Raw genomic sequence first — 24,320 nt, 5'->3', positions numbered from 1 at the left:
CAAGGATATCGAGCAGTCACTCGTGATTTGTCGAGTTGTGCAGGTTTTTCAGAATATTAAATTAACAATTTATTTGAAAAAACGACATAAAAACCGTTTGAATGGCTGATCTGTAATTCAATATCTGTCAATAATTAATTACTACAGGTAGGTTTATCATTTTGTATTTATTTCTACAATTTTTAAACGAAAATCATCAACTTTGTGTCTACATAACCTCTGTTGAGATAATCAAAACCAACAATTATATCTTTTATTGTAAATAAATATAAATAATAGATTTTTATAAATTTAATTATGATTAATTGTAGCTTAAAATAATATAATATCAGTCTATTAGTGCTTTTGATTGGTTACATATCAATGAACATGTCAATTTAAATAGCACTTTTAAAAAGTTCATTAGTGATTCCTACAAAACGAAAGTCTAATCGCAGGGAAAATAAAATAATTTCATCTTCGGAGAAAATGGAGAAAATGGAAGTGGATTCAGAGAATGAAGCGGAGGATTTTCATCTGAGAGTATTATCACCATCATCAGAAGGTCCGTTGTTGATAGACGAAACACCTGATTTAGCTCCAGTAATAATAGAAGAGCTAGAAGAGAGTCAAGTGGCTAATTTAAATGAATTTATTGAAGCAAATGCCCTGGAAATATGTGAAATTAACCCTGAAGATGCTGAAATAACTGGATCATTAGGATCTACTATCTCTAATGAAGATCCAAAAGATTCATATCAAGCAGAAGGGTCAGATGGTGAAGATAATGATGTCTTAACACCAGAAGAACAAGAACGATTGACCAAACAATTCTTAAATGGAGAGTTAACTTTTTCGGAGTACTCATCACGAATGGATACTCATGCTGAAAATGAAACCACAGAAAATCAACCGATGATGTGAGTAATGAGAATAATTATTATCATGTTATCAAATGTCTGACTTTTATTTATTTATTTTATAATATTTATTCCTTCAGAGTCGTACCCTCAAGTAGTGGAAGAGCACGACCTAGAGAATCGATTGATGAAAAGAATGAAAAAAAAGGTCGTCGTAAAAAGAAACGTCGGAATTTACCTTTAGCTTTACAAGGTCTTATGGGTGAAGCTAATTTACGTTTTGCCAAAGGAGAGACTGATTTAGCTATCAAAATGTGTATGGAAATCATCAGGTAAATTTAATTTACCATATTTAATTGATACAAAGCATCAAATCAGTTATTTTATAATATTTTTTTTATTCTTTTTAGACAAGTCCCTAGTGCTCCAGAACCATTCCAAACCTTAGCGATGATTTACGAGACTCGTGATCCAGAAAAAGCTCTTCAATTTTCACTAATTGCTGCTCATTTAAATCCCAAAGATGTTGATCAGTGGATTAAGCTTGCTAATATTTCTTTAGACTCTGGAGATATTAAACAAGCAATTACCTGTTATTCAAAAGCCATTCAAGCTAATCCTAAAGATGTGGCGTTGTATGAAGAAAGAGCCAAGCTTCAAGAGCAAACTGGAGATGTTCGAGCTTCTATCAAGGGATACATGAAGTTAATTCATCAACTTGGTCCAGAAGATGGTGAATATTTGATCAATTATGCCAAAATAGTTGCTCAAAAATTTATTCAAGAAAATAATCATCAACAAGCTTTAGAAGCGATGGAACAAATTTTTAATAAGTGCCCAGACTTGGTGACTCTAGAAGAAGTAAATATTATCACAGAGTTATTGATTACTTCTAAAAAATTCACCAGATGTCTTGATATTTTATCTCGTTACACTAGTATTAGTGTAAAGTATCATCAATTTTCTGTTAAAAGGACAGAACTTATTGAAAATGATTCCGTAGCTCTTGCTGATAATTCAGGAATAATTATTGAATCTTGTATCATTCCGAATGATGTAGTTGTTGATTTAAAAGCCAAATGTATTGTTGCTGTAATAGAATTAAATAATGTAGACAAAGCAGATGGTTTAATCAACCAGTTTCTGAAGGAAGAACATCCAGATGCTTCTGGAGATTTATTTCTGGACGTCGCAGAAGCTTTGATGAGTAGAAAAGAATACTCTAGGTCTATCAAAGTATTAGAACCTTTGATAAACAGTGAAAATTATAGTCTAGCTGCTGTTTGGTTGCGATATGCTGAATGTTGGGTTGGATGTAAGAACCTAAAAAAAGCAATTCTAGCTTACGAAATAGTGACAAAGCTTTCACCTCAACATTTAGAAGCGAAACTTCAATTATCAACACTCTACAAGTGTATGAAACTCTACGATCGTGCTATAGATATTTTAAAACAAGATCCTGATGTTGATGTAATTGATCCTGATGCTCTTTATCGCAAAACAATGCTTCTATATAAAATCAAAAGGTTTGATGAATTCTTGGAATCAGGATATTTACTTTTGATGAAAGAGTGTATCAGATTGAGAAGTAAAGCTGAATTGCCAACATTAATGAGACCAAGAGTACGTGAAAGACGTGAAGCTCTACATCTCCATCGACTTTCACGTGCTGAACCACTTGAAGACAACAATGCTCCAACATTCAGTAGTTCAACTGTGCCATCGTTTAATGATGAGTATAGCCTGTTCATCAAGATGTGCCAGGTGGCTTGGGATCTCAAGAAATATGGAGTCCTAGAGCGGATTTGTTTCACAGCATTGACTTCGAAAAAATTTGAACCAAAAACTCCACATATTATTTTTCTATGTCTACTTGCTTGTATCTACAACAAGGACTCTTATCATGCGTACAATATCATCAGAGACCTAGTGAGAGACTTTACAAAACCAAGTCTATGGAATTTATTAAATGTTGTTATCCAGACTGCTGATGATGCTCGACATAATAGATTTATCATGAGACTTCTTGGAGAGAATGCCTCTTTTCATCTGCATCTTCTTCATGCTAATAACTGCCTTGTTTCGGGAACCTACAAATATGCGCTCAATGATTATGTGTCGTTGTACAAAGATTCACCAGCTCCATTACTTGCTTTACTTATTGGAGTTACTTGTCTGCAAATGGCTTGTCAAAAATATGCTGCTAAAAAACATCGACTTGTCATTCAGGGTAGGTTTATTTTCTAACTAATTAATTAAAAATTTGAAAATTATCCGTGAAATTAATTTATTTAATTGTCTTTATAGCTTATACATTTTTTAAAAAATACGCACAACAACGTGGTCCTGAAATGAAACAAGAATCAGATTATAATATTGGTCGTCTTCTTCATCAAATTGGACTTCTTACTGGTGCTCTACACTTTTATAAATTAGTATTGGATTCACCGCCTTCCGAACTTATTGCTAGTCGTCCTGAACTCTTTGATCTCCGAAGAGAAGCTGCTTTTAATATTCATCTTATTTATATGCAATCAGGCAATCCTGATTTAGCAAGAATATATCTTGATGAATATATTGTTATTTAAAACATAGTTGTACGTCTATAGATAAATGAAGATAATAAATAAAATATTTTTTTACTTAACATTTTTTTTAAAAAAAAATTAATTCAACAAATTTTTTTATAAAACAGTTTAAACATCACTTTTTATTTTGTAAAAAATTATTTTGCCTTCTTGTTTGTTACAGAATCATGTCGTTGGCATCTAAAATTACCTTTCAAAATTTTTGTGAGGTTCTAGAGAACATTTGGACAGCTAGAGGAAACAAGAAGGTTGAAATATTAAAGAAGTTCTTGGATAATTATCGACAATTGGGCCGAGAAATGAAAGAAAAGGATCCAAATGTTGTAAGCATCTTGAATATATTTAACACACCTAAAGAAGTTTTCATTTCAATAAATAAAATTGTTTACAGGATGTTTCGTTGTATCCAGTAATGAGATTACTACTTGTAAAAAGTGATAAACACCGTGGACCATTTGGACTGAAGCAAATAAATCTAGGAAAGCTGTACGTTCGAGTATTTTGTTTAGGAAAGACTAGTACTGAAGCACAGAGTATTATTAATTACCGACAACCATCAAGTGATAGAATGCAGATGAATGATTTTGCTGAACGAGTTTATTGGATTCTAACATCAAGACTTCGTCAGTCAGGAAATTTATCAATAGAACAAATCAATAATATTCTAGACAAAATAGCTGAAAAGAATGCACAAAATGGAAGCAAAGATAGTGAATTTATTCATCTACAAAAATGTAATGCTATGGAAATAAAATGGTTTACGAGAATTATTTTGAAAGACATTAAAATTGGAATGGGAGAGAAAAGTATATTTGAAGGTAAGTCTTTCAATTTTTATGTATGCTTTACTTGTTGATCATTCACTTATTTAAATTCACAACTATTCCAGCATATCATCCTGATGCTGATTGGTATTATGGTGAAAAGTGTGACCTTAAACAGGTATGTGACACTTTGTTAAATCTCCAGACACAATTGGAACGAAATATCTCCAACGTTGCTCTTCTTTCACCATTCAAACCGATGCTTCTTGAACGTCTGAAAGTCGAAGAAATCGGTAAATTATTCACATCTGATGATACTTATGTTATTCAGACGAAATTCGATGGAGAAAGGAGCCAATTACATATGAAAAATGGAGAATATAAATATTTTACACGTCATGGTTTAGATATAACTGATAATTCTGGTTTTGGAGCATCAAAATCATCAATGAATAGCTTCCTAACAAAAGCAATTGCTGATTTAATTAATCCTCAATGTCAGTCTATCATTCTAGATGGTGAACTAGTGGGTTGGCATAAAGAAAAAAAAATATTCGGCTCTAAAGGAATGTCCTATGATGTCAAGAAGTTAACATCTAGAAGTAATTATCAATCTTGCTTTATTGCATTTGATGTGATTTTATATAATGATCGATTGCTGATCAATCTTCCTCTACATGAGCGATTGAAGATTCTTGAAGCTGCTTTTAAAGAACAGGAAGGTGTATTGGTGCGTTGTAAAAATACCCTAGTAAAAACCAAAGATGAGGTGCTGGATATATTCAATAAAAGTATGGACAATGATGATGAAGGGATTGTTTTAAAGAAGGTTGACAGTTATTACCGACCGAATTCAAGAGAAGGCAATTGTTGCTATAAACTCAAAGCTGAATACTCTGATGGATTGATAGAAGATATTGACATGTTGATACTAGGTGGTTATTATGGAGAGAATAAATATGCTGGAGTAATCAGCAGCTTTTTGATGGGAGTATCAAGTTCTAGTAGAAGCAATAATTCATCAACAGATGAACAAAGTGAGATAACTATTGACTCCAACAGCAATTTAAAATTTTTGTCAGTTGGTTCGGTAAGTTCTGGACTGTCAGTTGATAAAATCAAAGAAATAAATGAACGATTCAAGCCTTACTGGTCTCAAGAATGTCCAAGAAACATTGTTGGACCTAAAAAGTATCTTCCTGATGTCTGGATTGAACCAAAACGATCACTAGTTCTCCAACTTCGAGCTACAGAAATGATTAAATGTGACTATCAGCCAGCTGGATACACCCTAAGGTTCCCAAGAGTGTTGAGAAGTCGTGAAGATAAACCTTGGACTGATGTGTGTAGTCTAACTGAACTCAAGTCATTTATTAAATCTGATGGTGTAGTTCAGAAGCTCACTAAACGTCATGCAACAATGTCTGATGTTCAAACTGATCTTTCTTTGTTAGGTTCACCGTCTAAGAGACTTCGTGAAATTAAGGAAGAAATGTTTTTGAAGCCTTTGAAAATAGATTCAAGATACTTTGGTGTTAATGCGGCCACTGTTGAAAGAAAAACACGTTTGTTTGAAGCTAAAGAGATATGTGTGATAAATGGTGAAGAGAAATTACAAAAACCAGGATTTAATGATGAAGAAAAATGGACGAAAAGTGATATTGAAAGAATATTGATCAGTCATTCAGCTAAAATTGTTCAGAATCCAGGAAAGAATACCTTTTGTTTGATTGTTGGTAATCCGAATTCAGTAAAAGTTCAAACACAAGTTAATTGTCGTACTTATGATGTAGTTAAATTAGATTGGTTAAGAAGAGCAGCTGAGAAAAATAATTGGGCTAAATTAGTTGATTTTTATCCATGGGAATTACTGTCATGTCGAAGTGTAACCAAAGAACGATTGATGAAGAAGTTTGATGAATATTATGATAGTTATGTTGAAGATTCTGATGAACAGAGTCTTAAAAGATCATTGGAAAGAGTTTGTCTAATCAAGAATGATTTAAATGTCAATTTAAATACCCTAGATGATACTGATAAACTGATAAATAAATTACGAAGCAATAAATTAAGCTTGTTTACAAACATTGTAGGTTATTTTGCTGATGTATCAGATTGGAGAAAATATGGATTTCTGTTTATGAATGGAAAGTTAAGCAATACTATTAATAGTTTAACTACCCATGTGTTTGTAAATAATTTGATAAATAATTTAAATAATAATAGTGGACGAAATAATGTAAAACTTGTTGAACTTTATAAGCAAGTGAATGAACTAGGGAAAGCATCAATTAAAATAATTGATAGTGAGTGGATAAAAGGCTGCATTGAGAAACATGAATTATTACCAGAAACTCAGTATTTTATTCAGTAATTATAAAAAATAATTATTTTTAGCTTTAATTGAATAGGTTAGGACATGTAGGTACTGCTTCATTTTAAAGCATAAACAATTTTTTAAATATTATTAAATTTACATTAACAAGTTATTATAATGGAATCGATCTTTAAAATTCGTAATTATGTCATATCATTACTTTTTAAAATATTTAAAAACATTTTAAAAGATTTAAAAATAAATGCAGAAAAATTACGGTAATTTTTCCACTTACTTTTTTTTTAAGTTAAATTTATTTATTATATGATAAGAATTGTTAAAAAATTCAGTCAATATTGATAAAATATTGTTGTTAATAATTTTATATGAATCATAACAATTTTAATTTTTTATAAACAATTTTTTGAAAAACAAAACAATGATGATATGATAAAAGTACGAATTTCAATAAATATATAACCTGTAAATAAATATAAGATTCTTATAAAATTGTAACGAGAAAAAAATCATATGATTTAAGCAGAAAATTATCGAAAAAATAAGACAAACATTTATTTATTTATTAGCAAGAAATAATCAAAAATAATGAGCAATATTAAGAAGACAACACTAGTAGCCAAAAGCTAGTGAAATATTTATTTAAAAAAACCAGATATCTTGTATGAATAAAAAAAAAGTTATTTAAATGGAACAAATGATGATAAAAAATATTTATATGAAGTAAAGTTGTGGTATAAAAGACCGCAAAAGAGGTAATATGCTGACGTTATTCATCTACAAAGCCTGGCATTCAACAATCTCCTAAGTAGATTAAGATGAAAAATTTCGGTAAAAAGAGTAGATGAAATGATGAAGATGATAAACTCTTTTATTGTTTATTTAAAAAATTAATTTATTTATAAATAATATTTAAGGTTATTAAATGTTGTTTTTTTTTTTGGTTATGAAAACATACCAAAATGTATATTTTAAGATATTTTTAAATTTGCAACATTGTCAAGTAATGAAATTAAGAAAAAGCATCTTGGGTCATGGATGTCTCAAACCAGACATGAATGATTGTGAATGTAAAGTATGTCAGCTACCCTGAAGTTCTACTTATAGACATGTCAGAGTCAACTAGACATTTATTAATTGACTTTGAATATCTCATACGTTTTCGGACTTCCCACTTTTAACTTTTAACTGACAGTCAACTTTAGAGTCTATATATTGCATCTTTTAATTTATTTTTTTGTTGCAGTAATTGAAAAAGACACATTACTTATCCTTCATTTATACTTTGTGCTTATTACTTTTTTATATTTATTTACATCAATATTTATGTAAATATTTATCAAAAACTAAAATCAGTCGTAATTTGACAATATTTACTTATTAATGAAACATTTAATGTCCGCAGCAACATGATGGTTTCTTTTTTGAATCATCTGGATTGTGTGAAACACTTGGCCGTCTTCCCGCACATTGGTCAATTCTACATTTATTCAAATAAACACAATTATTATTCAATATTCTTTGAAATTATTTATCTTATTTTACTTACATTGCTTTTCTTTTGCATCCACAAGGATAAATAGCTTTTCTCCTAGACGAAAAAATCATCAATACTATTTATTTAACCAAATAAAAAAAACATTTAATTAATTACATACCAATGTTTGCAGATACATCGACTTCTTGGTGGCCTGATGAACAAAAAATCATTAATTTATCATGAAATAAATATTTTAATTATTATTACTTACTCTTTACCACTTCTCTGACGTGCTAAATCTCTAGCTCCTGCTCCACAAACACAATCTATTGGTCTAGAAAATAATTAATCAATAAAGGATCTATAATTTGAGGTTATCAAAATATCAATCTACTATTATATAAAATAAATTTTATTATTTCTTGATAAATAGATAATTCATGATTTGTTGCCAATGTTTAACCATAGCATGAATGCTAAACATTGGATTCTTGCTGAAGATAATGGGCAGTTGAATAAAAAAAAAAAGGTTAGAATGATCAATTTATAATTAAACAGTATAAATAAAATATATTAGGTTTACTTTTCTTTTAAAAAACCTTCATAAAGGAAAAGAACAAGGAAGAAATTGAAGACAAATTTTCCGATGTACCAATTGACGCTAGTAGTGCAATGCATTGTGGATGAATTTGGTAGAATTGTATTTAAAATACCAAGAGCAAAAAAAAAAAAGGTAAAATGTCAAAAAAGGTTATGCTAACGCTAAATTTAAAGATGAAATAAATCTTTCAAGTGTGATAAACATTTGAACGATAAAAGGATAAACAATGTGTAGTGTATGAAGAAGCTAATGTTTCATAAAACGATGTGTTTAATGTAAGCATATGCATCATAGGTTTCAAAGTTATTCTATACCATCTAGAAATCTTATTTAAAAGAAAAGGATATCCGGATGGTATATTTGCGTTAGAAAAACAAGCTTTAAACTAATATTAACTGTACGTTGGCAACATATAAGAGTATCGCATTAACGAGCTCTTAAAAGTTAAGTCAACTTGCTGTTTGAAAAATTCCATTTGGTCCCAGCTGTCAAGGAATTGGAAGAAAGAATCTTAAGAATTGAAGATATCGTAACGTTTATGTTGATATTATGCTGCTAAATAAAGAAGAAAAAATACTTTTCTGTTAGATAATCATACCAAAGATAGGTTTAATATTTTATTTATCATCCAATAACCTATAAATATTTTCATTCTCCAACTTAACTAACAACAAATTGATTCAAAATATTTTCTAACCTATTTAATAATTTTTTTTATCAACATATTAATAATAATTAATATCCTAACCTTTTAATTAATTACAAAGGCTGGATGTAATTAGAAACTGAGAGAGGATTCGAGAAGAGGAGGTCCGTTATTTGAATACTGGCGTGGCTACTTGATGTCTTCAACCAATCATACGCTTTCGACACTAAAAATACATTTTAAATCGTTTAGAGAAGAAATACATTGGCTTGAGAAATGAAAATTATGTTAAGACAAGCATTAAGTTTACATTTGGAGCAAGAATCAGCATCAAGATCGTTAGTTGCGCTCAAAGAGTTTGAGAGATCAGTTGGAGTCTTATTCTTGGATGATAAAATCTTGCCAAATCATTTTCTAAGATGTATTAAAAGTATATTCCTTCATAAAACAATCATCAAATCGGAGTATGGATGATAAAAGTGATAATTTGTGCCCATTTGAAATAAAAGAGCCACGATTAAGAAGTCCTAAGTGTGCTAGATGTCGTAATCATGGAATAATATCAAGTTTAAAGGGCCATAAGCGATCGTGTACTTGGAAAGATTGCCGATGTCCTTGTTGCTTGCTTGTTGTCGAAAGACAAAGGGTGATGGCTGCACAGGTGGCTTTGAGAAGACAACAGCAAACACAAATTAGCAGTTTAATTGCTAATGATTTACAATTATCATCTGATATTGATAATCGATCATTAAATCTTAATAATCGATCCACTCGTACTATTTTTTATCATAAAAAATCAAAAGGTTATCCAAAACATCAATTCCGAGTTACCCAAACGAAAATAAATGTCACAAAAAATTTTGAAGGTATTGATAACAATAATGGACATCATTCAAATACTTGTAAGTCTTTGTTTATTTTATAAATTAATTATTTTTTTTTTTTTAAATAATAATATTCAATTGGATCATTATTTTTCTAGTGATTCAGAATAATTATAACCTCATTGGTGCAGCTGTCAGTAATCTTTCAACTGAACAGAAATTTAATTTTACTAATAACCAAATGGAAATTGATAAATTCTATCCTGGATACTCAACTATTTCATGGAATACTAATTTTATGGATACATCATGTAATAATTCAACTCTAACACATTTAATACAATCAGCAACGAGTTTTATCAAAGAATCATCTTGTAATTCACCAGAGAAATCCAAGAAACCTGTCATTTCATTCAGTGTTGATTCAATCATTGGAACATAAAGTATTTAAATTAATTAGTATTTTATTACAAATAACTTTTTTTTTATATTTATTTTATTTTTCTAAATTCGCTTTTTTTGTTTAATACAAATACTGTACTGAAATAATTCTATAACAATGACGTATTAAGTTTCATTTAAAAACAATATTGCTATACATTTGTTTTTTTCTTCTAGTTTTAATATATATATATATATATATATATATAGATTTTCTGTTTTATTTATTAATTATATTTTATATAATCTATTAATTATTAATTATCACTTTGATTCGAGTATTTTGCTTTGTTCCTTCATATATAAATTCATATTGGAGTAATCCGTTAATGTTTGAGAAACAATTTCATGCAAAATATTTGGCCATTCATCTTCAAGTAATTGCAACTTTTGTATTGCATCTACTGTCTGATCAATAAAATTTGATAAATAAACTTTACCTTTGTGTCTTGAAATTAAATCATCCTAAAGAAAAATAAAAATTCATTATTACAATTAAAATTAATTAATAATATTGCTTTTTAATTATATAAAAATTATCTTAACTTACTTGAGTCACATTACCTCTTCGCCATTGTAAAGCTTCTTTAGCAACAACATCTCTCAATGCTGGATCACTGGTAAATAAAAATTGCTTGGCAGTAATTTGTTCGCCATTCTGCCTCTGGACCTTTTCCAAGTCAAGTCTTTGCAATAAAGGTTGTAATAATGTCTCTGGTAACGACCACATAACAATGTCAGTCAATCCTGAATATTCCTTGTTTGCTGCTTCAACATCATCATCAGTTATCTAGTGTACCAATAAAAATGATTTGAATGAAAAAAAAAAAAAATTAAATGCTTTAAAATAGTTGATAAAAAAAATAAAATCCACCTCTTTGCCATTAATCATCTTCAAGCCCCAATGATAAAGTCGAAAAATAGCATAAACTTTCCAGTCTTTAGAAATAATTGGATTCCCTTCAGCATCAATTTGGATACTTTTTAAACCTTGAACTTCAGCAAGAGCATTTATCTGTCCTAGATGACTGATATTAGTTTCTTTAAAAATATAATGCTGCACATTAGGGAATTTTATTTTTATTTTGCTAAGAATTGTTGCTATTCCATTGAATTGAACGTAATTAAATTTAACAGTATTAACATCATTAGCTTTTACTACATCCCAAGATCTATCAATAAATCTTAAAGCTCCTTGTCCATAAATATTTAAACAATGGCCGACAATTTCTATCAAATAATCTCCTCCTAAAAAAGAAAAAAAATACTGTATACTTTTCCAACCTCAAAACAGAATATCCTACTTTTCTCCCTAAGTTAATAATGCACTAATTACAAACCTTGTTCTTTTTCTTTTGGAACTGTAAATTGAATCAAAGGAGGCTGAGTAACGACAGCTCGGTGTTTAGCTCTGGCAGTGGCAGCTCTATTACTTCTATAATGAACAATTTTTTTTATTTGTGCACTCTTTACTCTACTCTTCTCATCCTCAGAATCATTATAATTATCCGAAGACTTGGAACTTTCTGCTTGACTCATAATCTTACTATTACTATCCAAACTTCCTGTCTTCAAATTGCACAAATTCCCTGTTGAAAGTCCTAGCTTGATTCTCGATTGACTTTGATTATTATTATTAATTAATTTCTTCACATTATTTTCTACACTTTCACTATCATTATTACTATTATTGTTAGCTTTAATTATTTCATGATTTTTAAATAGACTCAACTGGTGCTGAGGAATATTAGAAAAATTATAAACACTCTTGTTATCATTATCAACAGACTGGCTACGAGAATTGGTATTAATCAAGTGATTTCTCAGTCCACTTTTAAGACTCTCATGACTCTCTGAACTATCAAATTCACTGTCAGTGGTGGTATCCATACTATCTACATTTAAACTATTTTTTATACTTCCTAAATTAGTTGTACTACTATTACTACTGCTACTATTTATCTTACAACTTGTAATATTATTAATAATTGGTACTAAAATTGGTGGCAGTTTAAAATCTAATGCTAAATTAATTTTATTCGAATGATCTAATTGAAGTAAAGCATCAGTAGAATTACTTCGTTTTTTGAACTGAATTTTTTTCACTTCCTTCTCATTAATTGATGTCAATGATGCCGAATTCATCAGTTTCTCATCAAATCCACCTTTAAATTTAACTGTATCAAATTTACTTGAATTTTGTAAATTATAATCCCGTACTTTTTCATTCTTTTGATTATTCATTTTACTAGAGAGACTTTTCGTTTGTGATCGTAATAGTTGCCAATTTTTTTTAGCATTTATTATAACTTCTTCACGTCTAACATTGACACATACTTGGGTACTTAAATCCAAAAAAGCTGAATTTGATTGTTCTTTATTTGTTCTCCAAGCCATTGCTGCTCTTCTCACTTGTTCATTGACTTGCATTGTTGATAGAACTTGAAGATTTGGTAGATAAGATACTAAAAAAGATATACAATCTGCATTTAAAGTAACAGGATTTCCATCAATGGTGATTTCTCGAATTTCCAAAGCCTTTGCTAAGCTTCCCATATCTTCAATTCTAGAATACAAAAATAAATTATAATTAAAGTTAAAATGATTGATAATTACGTCATTCAACTTACTTATGAATATCATTATTACTCAGGTACAATTTTTGTAGCTGTGGAGTTTCGTTAAAACCAAGTAGCTTTTTTATTTTATTTCTCTTTAAATTAAGTTCCTTCAATGATGTCAGTCCATGGAAATCATTAAATCCTATCATCTTGACATTATTTCCAGCTAAATTAAGAACTTTTAGTGATGTTAAATTCTCTAATCCCGACACCTGGACAATCTGATTGCCATGGAGGTCTAGAACTTCTAGCTTGATCAATGATTTGAGCCCTTCTATTTTTTTAATTCTATTCTTTCCAATCAATAAAACCCTCAGATTTTCTAAAGGAGTTAAATCTAAAATTCTTTCTATCTGATTATCATAGAGATCGAGAAAAACTAATTTTGTTAATTGAACAAAATCTTGGCCTTCAATTCGTGATAGAAGATTGTGTTGAAGTGACATCAACCGTAGCTTGGGTTCACCAGTAATATTTGGAAAGGTCGTAAGACCACGTCTATCCAGACAAATTCGATCGGGATTTTTTTCTCTTTCTGCTGGTGTTCTTGTTGCCACAACCGTTGTTTTATTTTCACCATTTTGTTGAAGTGCAACAACATCACATCCACCAATTTCAACATCTTCCAAACCAAGTGTTGAACTTGATTGACTTGTTAATGAACTAAATGATCTTTTGGTAAGTTTTGATGGTGTTAAAACACCTGGTAATATTGGCAATGCTGGTGCTATTGTAAAAAATTGACCATCATCTTGATCAACATCATCAGCATGTAATGCTGCTGATTTTCCACATAAATTAAAAGTCAATTTTGTTCCCTGTAATTAAAATAAAAACTTTGATTTAATTTTTTATCTTTATGGTAGACGTAGTAAGTCAATTTAATCCGAAAAATATTTATTTAGAATTTATAAACTTAGACTATTAAAGAAATAAAACAAACAGTTTTGTTACCGGTGACTTTAAATTATTGCTGCTTATTGGCATCACATAACCGACAAATAAAACCAAATAATTTATATTCCTACGTAATAATATCAGACTTTGATAATAATTCGATATACTACCGTCAATATTTGATTTATTCTTATTTGTCATTGCGCCGTTTACTGAAAACCCCAAAAATCTTTACTATACATACCTTGACGTATACTCAAGTTGTTTATTTTAGAAACTATGGTGATGGTTGTTCAGAAAAAAATTACAGCAAAAACAATGTATCAGAGGTTTTAACTAAGTCATTTCAAAATAAAACATTCACAATAAACTATCTCCGCCATTGGTAGATTCATATTTCTTTCCTTCCCTGTTTTAACAAGGTTTATTAACCTCCAAAAAATTTGTATGATATTAAACATTAATTTCCAACTGTAAAATGTGAATATTAAATAATTATTAAATATATAACATTCATTATCAATCTTTGTCTATGTTAAATAATGTAGGTTAGGAAATAAAATAATATTAATTGGAGGTTATTAATTCAATAGGTTTTAATTATGTAATATTATTTTGATTGTTTTCTTTCCAAATAGCTTTATTATTGTTTTAATTGACCAACAATCAAGAATAATTGTAATTATGGGTGCCACAGGGTTGCTCGAATAAACAATATGTCTGGCATGCTCAAACTTAAAAAAATAAAAATCTCTAGACAACAATTTATCATTTTTGGAGTTTGTAAAATTATAATTGTTTTTATCTATTAATTAATTATTATGAAGTAATTGATAAAAAACCTTTGTAATTATTCGCGCTTTATTGTACGCATGCGCAGAAATTGATTTTATGGCGCACATATTTAAACTAGATGACTCTGAGATCGCCATTTTCGACCATTCCCGAATCCATTCGTGGCTCGATTATTTCAGTTAAGACGCAGAAACACAACTTGAGTGACTTGTAAGTAAAGTTCTGACGAAATTGCTAGAAATATTGGTGTCAATTAGATATAAACAACTGACTTGATTGCAGAATAATCATCAAGTGTCGATTATTTACACGACATAAGTGGCAAAATGACGGGAAAAAGGAGATCAAATATCTACGTGAACAGTGAATCGTCGTCGGAAGAGAGCAATGGCCTAGATTCCGATAACTTCGACGAGTTTCAATTAAAAAGCAATAAACCTACTGTTACGAGTGAAATAAAGCCAAGAAAACGAGGCCGTGGGCCATCAAAACGGCCATGCCAGAACAGAAATGCGATGATGGCACGTATGAATCGTCAAAAGAAGAAAGAGTATTTGGAGAAAATTGAAAAGAAACTCAGTCATTATCGCGATCAACATAAGAACTTGAAGAATATTATTGGTAAACAAGATATCGATCTCAAAAGGTTAAAAGCAGAAGTTTCTTACCTCAGGAATATATTAAACAACAACACAGCAATCACAGCCTTGTTGAAGGCAATGAACGAGATCTTGAGGAATAAGAAATGTCAAGAGGTCGATAATCAAGAGAATAAAGTGAATACATCCGTAACAGGTATAGATTTTAATGATCTAGTATTAGCTCCGGAATCGGAGCCAACAGATCATAATTATTCATGTCCAGGTGTTTCTCATCAACTATTTGATTTTGAAGGGGTTAATTGCGATTCGTCGACTGAATTCTCAACTTATGAGGCTACTAATCACACCATCAACGAAATCGACATGAAACCGCTGTCATCTTTAGCCGTTGACAGTGTTGATCTAGGTGTTACAGATCAGGAAATCGAACAACTAACCATGGACAACAATATTTTTGACACCATCAACGACAGTGACGTCAATGCAGATCCCATTGACTTCATCAGGCCAGATGATGGATCCATTGACACGGCTAATCTCTTCGAGAACTTGGACAACAGCGGAGTTTGCGTTCACGTCAACTCCGGACGGATTTCTTTGGAATTTTGCTCCGTTTGCCATCTCAACAGCATCAACTCCGATGATCCATGACTCTGGACCCAGTCATCAACAGAACTGATTACTTTTTAAAATATAATTAAAAAAAAAAAAGGGTTTTACTTATCATGGTCGGTAATGTAAAATTATATGCAGTGGAATATGTAACGACCTTTTTTTTTCTTTTTTATTCTTTTGTAGACTTAAGTTGTAATGATTAATTCAGGGTATTATAAATTCTGTTTAGACGTTTTTATATGTAAGTGAAAATGTATGTTATATTCATACACTTTGTTTTTTATGTATAATTAATTAGTACTATTATATTATTCGTCAATTCCTCCGAGACTGTAAGTGTATTTCATTTTTACAGGGCATGAGGCGGACGTGTGATCTTGGATCTTGGAATATTTCATTTTCATTGAGGTGGGCGTCAATTTTCAATTATAAATCACATTTTTATTTGTATAAATAAATTAATTTATTTTCTTAAATTCATCTAAATCAGTATTAAGAGGTTATGATAGACATTTATTAAATTAAAAAATAATAAATTATTAATTTTAACCATAAAATTTATTTAAACTTTTAAAAATGTGATTTTTTTTGACGCTAATAGTTCATATTTTTATTAAAAGCGTTCTGGAATGGTTACAGTTGTCGCATTGCTGGCTGGGACTTGGGTCTCCGGACAGCAAATAATAAACTCGTCCAATTTTTAATGTAAAATTAGTCATTATCGTCGTGAACAGGTTGAGTATAATTTATCAACATTATTATTTTTGTTTACAAAAAGAAAAATATTTCCTTTTTCTGCATCTTTATTAAATGATTGTTAACCAAAAAACAAAAAATCTTTCTCTATTGATTTATAAAGATATCGATGGAAAAATAATTGGATTCTTCTTTTCTGTTTGATTGTTAAATTAAGTAAATTTCGAAAAAAAAATACACAATTATGACCGTATTTGGACATATTTAAGTTTCAGCTTCAACTTGCGATGACTGGGCATCGAGACGACAATGGAACAACTTATTTCCAACGTCCAATAGTTGCTGACAATCCGATTAATAAGTTATTTTTAATCAAAATGACAAAAAAATTCAATGTTATTTGAATTTTTAAGTGTAATGTATTGAAAAACAAAAGTAATCCGTCTCAACTGCCCTCAATTACCATTCCTGACTTGTACTATTTGTACAAAAGAAGGATTTCTTATTATCTGTGATAACATAAAATACATGTAGACTGAGGTAAAAATAGTAAAAAGAATTAACAGAAAGACGTTGAAATAATTCTAATTAATGTACGAGATATCTAATATAGGATGTTTTAACTATTTTTTTTGTTATAGATCTGTTGGAGATATCAACTCAAATAGTTTTGTAATATTTTTATAGTAAAAACAAAAAAAACAAAATAGATAATAATTATTAACAGAATTATAATTAATTAAATAACAATTGTAAAAATAGTTAATTTGAATTTTTTAATATTTTACTTGAAAAAGAATTAAACATTTACAGATCTCGGAGGTAATAATTATCAAATATTTTATTATAATTAAATTTTAAATTAGAGCATGATAACAAATAATTTTGTACTAAAAAGAAAAAAAAAAAAAAGTAAATGAATAAAATGTTTGAGTGTAAAAATATGTAAAAGTATGTTAAAAGACTTCATATAGATATCTATAATATACATATATATATTAAAAAAAAAAAAAAAGGAAAAATACAAGTTAATGTTATGTACACAAATTTATACAATTTAATTATAAAAAATCCACTGCATCAAATGAATTTTATTACTTCAAACCTTTCATTCGCTATTTTATAATTAAATTATGCAACTGTCATAATAACTTTTATAATTAATAAAAATAATTTCATTCACAAATTCTAACAATTAATTTTACTATAATTACTAATTATTATTCACAAATTCAGTAATAAATGTGATCAATTTTTCTTTTGTTAAAAATGCTTCAATGATAACATGACAAATATTATAGTATGTGATTAAATTAATGATACTATTAATTATTAAAAATAATATTTAAACATTATGAATTATTATAAACAGTAAAGTAGTATGAATAATGTTTTTTTTTTTCGAAATTGTGCATGTTTAATTTTCTTTTTTTTTTTTTTAAAAGCTCATTTAAATGCCAAGCCTACTAAATACACCAGGCTTTTTAATATGTGTCACTGTTGCTACTTTGTTAAATGTCACTTGCTTTTGTTGCTTTTGTAAACCACCAAGTCCAAGTCGTGCTTTAGCTGGTAATGAATTTATTCTTTCAGAAGCTAAAACGAAAAAAAAAGCAAACACATAATTAGAAATAAAGTCTTATTCTTTTTTAATTAAATAAATTTAATAATCAGTTATAAACAAACCTAATTTATTATTAGGAATTTTTCTCGTAATAGAAGGAACATTATTTAACTTCATAGCTTTGGTGTTTCGTACAAGTTGTTTAATACTTGTGGAAACTTTTTTAATTCCTTCATGATCAGCATGCATTGTTCCAGTCTTAACTTTCATTCCTTTAGTATTTAATTTAACCATTTGAACACTTGGAGATCTCAAACTTGAACCAACAGGTTTACTTTTTAAAATTCCTTGAGGTTGGAGATTATTACCATTTTTTAATATTCCAGCACTGTTGGAATCTTTTTTTAAATCTTTATCACCCAGTCGATTAAAAACACTTGAATTTCTTTTAATAGCATCAGTACCAATTCCGGTAATACTAAATGTGGTATTATTATCATTTAAATTAGTAGTACTGGTGACAGAACTGTCTCCTAATCGATCAAAAACAGTTCTCTTTTGATCGTTAGTTTTTTTTCCAATACTTGTGACTTCTCTGATATCTTGACCTCTTAAATTATTCTTCTTATTCACTATTACCTGATAAACACCATCATCATTAGATGTTTTAAGTCGTTTCTGTATTTGTACTTGATTATCATCACTTTCATCTTCACTTGAATCGAGATCATCAATAACTTCAATAACTTTCCTTTTTTTAGGCATCGTGTCAGCTACTAAACTTTTTTTTAATGGTGTTACGACTCTCGTGGCAGATGATACTAATTTTTTCTTTAATCCTGGGACTGTAGAGATACTAGAAGACGGTTTTAGATTCTTTAGATTATTTTTAGTAGCAACAGACTTCATGTCTTTGCCTTCGGTTGATTTATTCACAACTCCAACACTTGAAATCTTCGTAACAACCTTCTTTTGAATAACTTTTGGATTATTTGGTGACTTTGATATTAGTTTTGGCTCTTCAGTGTCAACCAAAAATTTTTCACATGTCATATCTTCTGTAACCTTCTTGGCATAACGTAAAATAGCTATCATATCACCCATTAATGTTATTCCCATTTCTTTCAGACTTGGTTTATCTAAATCTGGAAGCATATCAGGCTTGATACGGTTATTTGAAAAGACAACAGCATGTTTAGTTGCTACATCAAGTGGGAATCCAGCAGCAGTGAAAAATTTAACCCAATATGCTGTAAAATACATTTATAAAATTCATTACGTATTTGATGTTTATTTAATTATCTAATTTAGTGATTCGATAATTTTATTATTTACTTACATGATAAAGAAGTCGCCATCATTATTTTTAGAATGGAAAAAAAGTTTTTTTGGCAGCTTCCTCACTCAATGTTTCTTTTATTTTTGAATATTTATTGATAAATATACATTTTTGACTTTTTCCGTGATGAATCGTAACCAATAACCTTATCTCTTTCACTGTTTATTATTAATATTTGTTCCAAAACTCTTGCGTGTTGATTTTTATCAAAATTTTGTAGTTAAAATATACGAATACCGCAAGAGCTTCAATTTGAGGTTATACATGTACTGGGGATTTAAATGGGAAAAGTCAATGTAGAGGGCACTGTACGCCATCATGACTGCCAACTTAGATGTTCATTAACTCACGTAAATATCCCTAGTGTTAAAGAAAAATATATAAAAGTGGGAGAAATGAAAACGCATGAGATCCACGTCATTTAGGAGTCAGATCTACAAAATATTCATATTTTTTAAACTTATTAGGCTTATGAAAGATTATTTTATAATTATTTCATAGTAAATAAGGTAAATTTATAGAATTAAATATTCAATTTCATTCTTCAATATAACATAGACTTTTAAAGGTTAAGAATTTTATTTTCTGAATAAAAAAACATTCTTCAATTATTTTCTCACTTTACAACATATTGTTGACATGTTTCAGTGCTTTTTATTGAGTGTTAAAAAATCATTTGATGAATGAATAATATCATTTCGATATTAATTTGTTAATATTTTGATTACATGTTAGAAAAAGCCACAAGATGAATTGGATCTTTTGGCTGTGTATCTTAGGATTTTCTAAATATCAAGTGGGTGATGCTCAAGCTCAAAAAGTTGCTCCAGGTGTGCCGCCTCAGCATTATCAACAGGTAAAATTTATTTTCTAACGGTTTTTTTTCCAAAAATAAGGTTAGAAAATGAAAAAAATAATTAGATTAATTATTAACAAGTTCTAAATTATTTTTAAAGCCACAAGCACATCATGTGCCTCATCAACAACAGGTTCATCAGCAGCAACCACCACCACCTCAGCAAGTTAGTAATGATAATTATACGTTATATTGCAAGTAAGAATGAATTTTTTGAAATAAATAAATTATTTTATATTCAAGTATCAACAAGCACCACCACAGCAACATGTACCCGTCCAGAATGTGCCCGTTCAACAACACGGACATGCTCACAGTCATGATGTTCCACCTCAGCAGTTATTAAATGCTGCTAATATTGCCCAAGAAAAAGCGTAAGTACCTTTTTGTTACTCCAAAACAGAGAGAATCATTTTTTTTCTTATTATTCTAGACATATCCAAGAACATATGGATGTTCCTATAGACACTAGCAAAATGTCTGAACAAGAATTGCAATTCCATTACTTTAAGATGCACGATGCTGATAATAATAATAAATTAGATGGTTGTGAATTAATTAAGTCACTAATTCATTGGCATGGTGGGTAAATTTTTTTTTTTCCTTTTCATTTATCAATTGGTATTGATTGCTTTTATTACTTATTTAGAGCAAGGTCATAAGGATCCCAATCAGCCGAATGCAGCTGAAGGAAAATTATTTAAAGACGATGAATTAATTAATTTAATCGATCCAATATTAAATATGGATGATGTGAACAAAGATGGTTACATTGATTATCCAGAATTCATTCAAGCACAACAAAAAGCAGCGGCAGGAACGCGTCAATAAGAATAAATAAACATTTCTTTTTTTATAAATAACAATTTATATCAATTTATATAGAATTTTATTCGAACAATAAAACTTAGATAAATAAATTATTTAATTACATAGAACAACTAGGTAGAAACTCATGAGAAAAAAAAAATGAAAATCTTTTTTTAAATAAAAATTTTCTATTAAAAGGAATAGAATGACTATATAAATAATTTTACGATATTTAAACTTTTTAAAAAAATATTTTATTAAATAAAGAATATTTAAATTAATAAATTCTATCTTTGTTTATTTGAAATGTGAGCTCTCTACATGCAGGAGGAATTTAAAAAGAAAAACAATGGATGAATTTCCAACTGCACTTCAATTAAATGAAGCAAAAGATCGTTTTTTATCAACTGGGTGTGCAATAATTGATAAATTTCTACGAGGAGGACTTTCTAGAAGTGGAATAACACAAATATATGGTGAAGCGGGTACTGGTAAAACACAATTGGCTTTACAACTGTGTTTAACCTCACAAATTCCATCATCAGGAGGTTATAAAGCCGGTAAACAATCATTGTTTATGGTTAATAAAATGTTTAAAAATGGAAATAAATAAATAAATATAATTATTAGGTGCTATTTATATTTGTACCGAGTCTAAGTTTCCATCAAATAGGCTCCAAGAATTATTAAAATTCTCTCCTGTCGCCAAACAATATAAAATAAATGGAGATGTTATTTTTATAGAACATATTTCTACTGTGGTAGGTAAAAGATTTATATTTATACATTTTAAATAAATAACAAAAGCATAAGTAAATATATAAATCTCATTTTTTTCTAGAGTGATTTAGAATCTTGTGTAAAATATAGAATACCAAGTCTATTACTAACTCAAAAAATTGGATTAATTGTCATTGATTCAATAGCAGCTCCATTTCGAGTTGAGTTTGATTCAAAAGAGTTAAAACACAGAGCTAAATTGTTGAGAAGTATTGGTCTAACTTTGCATAATTACTCCAAAAGCCATGGTATCTGTTGTGTATGTATAAACCAAGTATCCTCAGCCATGGGAAATACATCAAAGACTGATGGAATTTGTAGCAACAATCAACCAGTTCTTGGCAGTGTTTGGGCCTGTCAAGTAACAAATTCATTTTGTTTTTGTAAAATAAGAAATCAACGACATATTCATATTCGTGAATCACCTTATTTAGCAAGAGAATCATTAGTTTTTGATATCCAACAATCAGGTGTTGTTGGTTTGATTGAAATCTGATGATTTATTTCAAATCAATTGATCAATTGTTTTGAATGCAGTGGCATCAAGAGTCCTCACTATTGTTGTAGGAATCCATTTGTTTAGATCAACATCACTGTTAAAAGGATCTGGTGTTTGAATATCAACACTTTCTATTTCACTTTTTAAAATTAATCTGTAAAAAAATTTAATTTTTTTTTGGTAATAATATGATTTAAGAGTAGGTTAAAAATAATGATAATTTCGTGTACATAGTATTTTTAAGGTGTTGTTATTATCAACCCTCAAACCCCAACCATGAATCACTTGGATCCCTGGGTCTATTGGAACCAATTGGATTCTATTGGAGAGTTTGAATTAAAAATTTTTAATGCAGAAATGGAGTTTAAAGATTCTTTCGAATTGGAATGTTTAACCAGAGGTAAAATGCCTGCACTTCTTTTTCATTATTTAGTATATTTTAAGATTATTATCAATTTTAGGTTATAAAAGGTCAATTAGATCCCAAAATTGGCATCTACTTGGATCTAAATAGATCAAATCAAATAAGATTTGTTCATTCTTTCCTGGGTAGTAACTACAGCACACTTAAATAGATTGCAAAATAATTCTTATTTTTTATTCATTAAGAGTTTCAAGAAGACTCATGAATTTATTCAGATTTTTGCGAACTTTTTAAAATAAGCGAATGTCAGTTATTCTAAAGGTGATAGATAAATAATTAATATTACCTAAAGGAATGTAAAAAAGTCCTATGAGGTATAGAGTCCTTTCTATTGCTATAAGTATAATCACCAATAATGGTATGACCAATATAAGAACAATGAACTCTTAATTGATGTCTACGTCCTGTTGAAGGTCTTAGAAGAATTTTTGTAGCTGGTTTACCATCTCTTAAACCCTTTTCTAAAACTAGTAATGCTGTACAACAGCTTCTAGGCTTTTCACAATAAATATCATCACTTGGACACATTTTTTTATTTCCGATCAGCTCCCTGCTATCTTGACCTGGAGAATCAAATTTAGTAAGTGAATTATAGATTATAAGTCATTGAATAAATTCAAGAAGAATAGGTGTACCAATTGGTTGATTAATAATTAATAACGATTCTTTGATGTGACCATGAACTAAAGCTAGATAATATTTTTTAACCAATCGTCTTTCAAAAGCATTTGATGCCGCTCGAGCTGAATGTTTATTCAATGCAACACACATGACCCCACTTGTTGGATAATCCAGACGATGAACAAAATGAAATTCATGTTTTAATAATGGATTAGCTAAATTTGGAAATATTTTCCTTAATTCTGTCTGCAATGACTGGAAGAAATAATGCTTACATTTAATTACATTAAGCTAAAATAATTTTAATTTTTAATTAATTATAAATAGTACCTTAACATTAACATCGTCACTATTAATTACAATGTCATATGGTTTATTAATAATCAAATAATTATTGCTGTGATATAAAATTTGAATTTTATTTATTTGATTGTCGATAAAATAAGCACAATTGAATTTTTTTTTTAAATAATTATAAATTATTATTATTCCAGTTATGATCCATGAGATAAACATTATTTGTTATCAACAAATACCATTATTTATTCAATAATATCATTATTTATTCAGTTAATCAAATTTGCGTCGTTATTGTTTTGACAATTACAAAACAGTTACCGACCGGTCATAAAAAAACACTAACGACATCTATGGCTTGATATTGAACTTTTTAGTCAAATTAC

The 24,320-nt window shown here is 29.1% G+C and overlaps 9 protein-coding genes across 14 annotated transcripts; 5 read left to right on the top strand and 4 right to left on the bottom strand.

The window, feature by feature from the left end:
• Positions 1-9: 9 nt before the first annotated feature.
• Positions 10-6,688, top strand: LOC118063693 (general transcription factor 3C polypeptide 3-like). 4 transcript variants are annotated; one of them, XM_035077795.1, is made up of 6 exons: positions 10-147; positions 438-899; positions 980-1,171; positions 1,250-3,069; positions 3,147-3,436; positions 3,591-3,729. In XM_035077795.1, the coding sequence occupies exons 2-5, from the start codon at positions 469-471 to the stop codon at positions 3,425-3,427; spliced, it is 2,724 nt and encodes a 907-aa protein (XP_034933686.1). In that variant the 5' UTR covers positions 10-147; positions 438-468; the 3' UTR covers positions 3,428-3,436; positions 3,591-3,729. The 4 variants fall into 4 exon arrangements, with proteins under 4 accessions (XP_034933686.1, XP_034933687.1, XP_034933683.1 ...); XM_035077796.1 differs by lacking the exon at positions 3,591-3,729 and having other exon boundaries at positions 3,147-3,486; XM_035077792.1 differs by lacking the exons at positions 438-899; positions 980-1,171; positions 1,250-3,069; positions 3,147-3,436 and adding exons at positions 3,819-4,245; positions 4,317-6,688 and having other exon boundaries at positions 26-147; positions 3,591-3,750.
• A 713-nt stretch (positions 6,689-7,401) lies between these two features.
• LOC118063666 (uncharacterized) lies at positions 7,402-8,767 on the bottom strand. Its single transcript, XM_035077765.1, has 5 exons — positions 8,590-8,767; positions 8,278-8,340; positions 8,185-8,217; positions 8,076-8,117; positions 7,402-8,006 (listed from the first exon to the last, which is right to left on the bottom strand). Exons 1-5 carry the CDS (start codon positions 8,682-8,684, stop codon positions 7,919-7,921), a joined length of 321 nt encoding a protein of 106 aa, XP_034933656.1. The 5' UTR covers positions 8,685-8,767; the 3' UTR covers positions 7,402-7,918.
• Positions 8,422-10,629, top strand: LOC118063665 (doublesex- and mab-3-related transcription factor 1-like). Its single transcript, XM_035077764.1, has 2 exons — positions 8,422-10,155; positions 10,236-10,629. The coding sequence occupies exons 1-2, from the start codon at positions 9,720-9,722 to the stop codon at positions 10,517-10,519; spliced, it is 720 nt and encodes a 239-aa protein (XP_034933655.1). The 5' UTR covers positions 8,422-9,719; the 3' UTR covers positions 10,520-10,629.
• A 109-nt stretch (positions 10,630-10,738) lies between these two features.
• On the bottom strand, positions 10,739-14,254 carry LOC118063747 (leucine-rich repeat-containing protein 49). Of its 3 annotated transcripts, none has more exons than XM_035077900.1 (6): positions 14,094-14,253; positions 13,149-13,957; positions 11,859-13,084; positions 11,393-11,766; positions 11,069-11,308; positions 10,739-10,983 (listed from the first exon to the last, which is right to left on the bottom strand). In XM_035077900.1, the coding sequence occupies exons 1-6, from the start codon at positions 14,235-14,237 to the stop codon at positions 10,783-10,785; spliced, it is 2,994 nt and encodes a 997-aa protein (XP_034933791.1). In that variant the 5' UTR covers positions 14,238-14,253; the 3' UTR covers positions 10,739-10,782. The 3 variants fall into 3 exon arrangements, with proteins under 3 accessions (XP_034933791.1, XP_034933792.1, XP_034933793.1); XM_035077901.1 differs by having other exon boundaries at positions 10,757-10,926; positions 11,083-11,308; positions 14,094-14,254; XM_035077902.1 differs by having other exon boundaries at positions 10,876-10,983; positions 11,083-11,308; positions 14,094-14,254.
• Positions 14,255-14,949: 695 nt separating this feature from the next.
• On the top strand, positions 14,950-16,149 carry LOC118063752 (uncharacterized). Its single transcript, XM_035077907.1, has 3 exons — positions 14,950-15,041; positions 15,114-15,626; positions 15,726-16,149. Exons 2-3 carry the CDS (start codon positions 15,158-15,160, stop codon positions 16,082-16,084), a joined length of 828 nt encoding a protein of 275 aa, XP_034933798.1. The 5' UTR covers positions 14,950-15,041; positions 15,114-15,157; the 3' UTR covers positions 16,085-16,149.
• Positions 16,150-17,999: 1,850 nt separating this feature from the next.
• LOC118063749 (uncharacterized protein C19orf47 homolog) lies at positions 18,000-19,910 on the bottom strand. Its single transcript, XM_035077903.1, has 3 exons — positions 19,648-19,910; positions 18,431-19,558; positions 18,000-18,340 (listed from the first exon to the last, which is right to left on the bottom strand). The coding sequence occupies exons 1-3, from the start codon at positions 19,667-19,669 to the stop codon at positions 18,195-18,197; spliced, it is 1,296 nt and encodes a 431-aa protein (XP_034933794.1). The 5' UTR covers positions 19,670-19,910; the 3' UTR covers positions 18,000-18,194.
• Positions 19,911-20,011: 101 nt separating this feature from the next.
• On the top strand, positions 20,012-21,423 carry LOC118063754 (multiple coagulation factor deficiency protein 2 homolog). Its single transcript, XM_035077909.1, has 6 exons — positions 20,012-20,156; positions 20,383-20,503; positions 20,604-20,669; positions 20,747-20,877; positions 20,937-21,085; positions 21,153-21,423. Exons 2-6 carry the CDS (start codon positions 20,396-20,398, stop codon positions 21,332-21,334), a joined length of 636 nt encoding a protein of 211 aa, XP_034933800.1. The 5' UTR covers positions 20,012-20,156; positions 20,383-20,395; the 3' UTR covers positions 21,335-21,423.
• A 120-nt stretch (positions 21,424-21,543) lies between these two features.
• Positions 21,544-23,539, top strand: LOC118063753 (DNA repair protein XRCC3-like). Its single transcript, XM_035077908.1, has 4 exons — positions 21,544-21,873; positions 21,944-22,074; positions 22,155-22,992; positions 23,054-23,539. The coding sequence occupies exons 1-3, from the start codon at positions 21,663-21,665 to the stop codon at positions 22,587-22,589; spliced, it is 777 nt and encodes a 258-aa protein (XP_034933799.1). The 5' UTR covers positions 21,544-21,662; the 3' UTR covers positions 22,590-22,992; positions 23,054-23,539.
• LOC118063751 (RNA pseudouridylate synthase domain-containing protein 1-like) lies at positions 22,567-24,225 on the bottom strand. The gene is made up of 4 exons (XM_035077906.1): positions 23,968-24,225; positions 23,652-23,892; positions 23,303-23,579; positions 22,567-22,746 (listed from the first exon to the last, which is right to left on the bottom strand). The coding sequence occupies exons 1-4, from the start codon at positions 24,151-24,153 to the stop codon at positions 22,599-22,601; spliced, it is 852 nt and encodes a 283-aa protein (XP_034933797.1). The 5' UTR covers positions 24,154-24,225; the 3' UTR covers positions 22,567-22,598.
• Positions 24,226-24,320: the final 95 nt, after the last annotated feature.

The sequence above is a fragment of the Chelonus insularis genome, unplaced genomic scaffold (assembly GCF_013357705.1).
Source record: "Chelonus insularis isolate UGA/USDA-ARS -01 unplaced genomic scaffold, ASM1335770v1 contig_146_pilon, whole genome shotgun sequence".
NCBI classification, from domain to species: Eukaryota; Metazoa; Arthropoda; class Insecta; order Hymenoptera; family Braconidae; genus Chelonus; species Chelonus insularis.
Note: the sequence above shows the minus strand (reverse complement) of the source record. Positions and strands in the feature narration are given on the sequence as shown.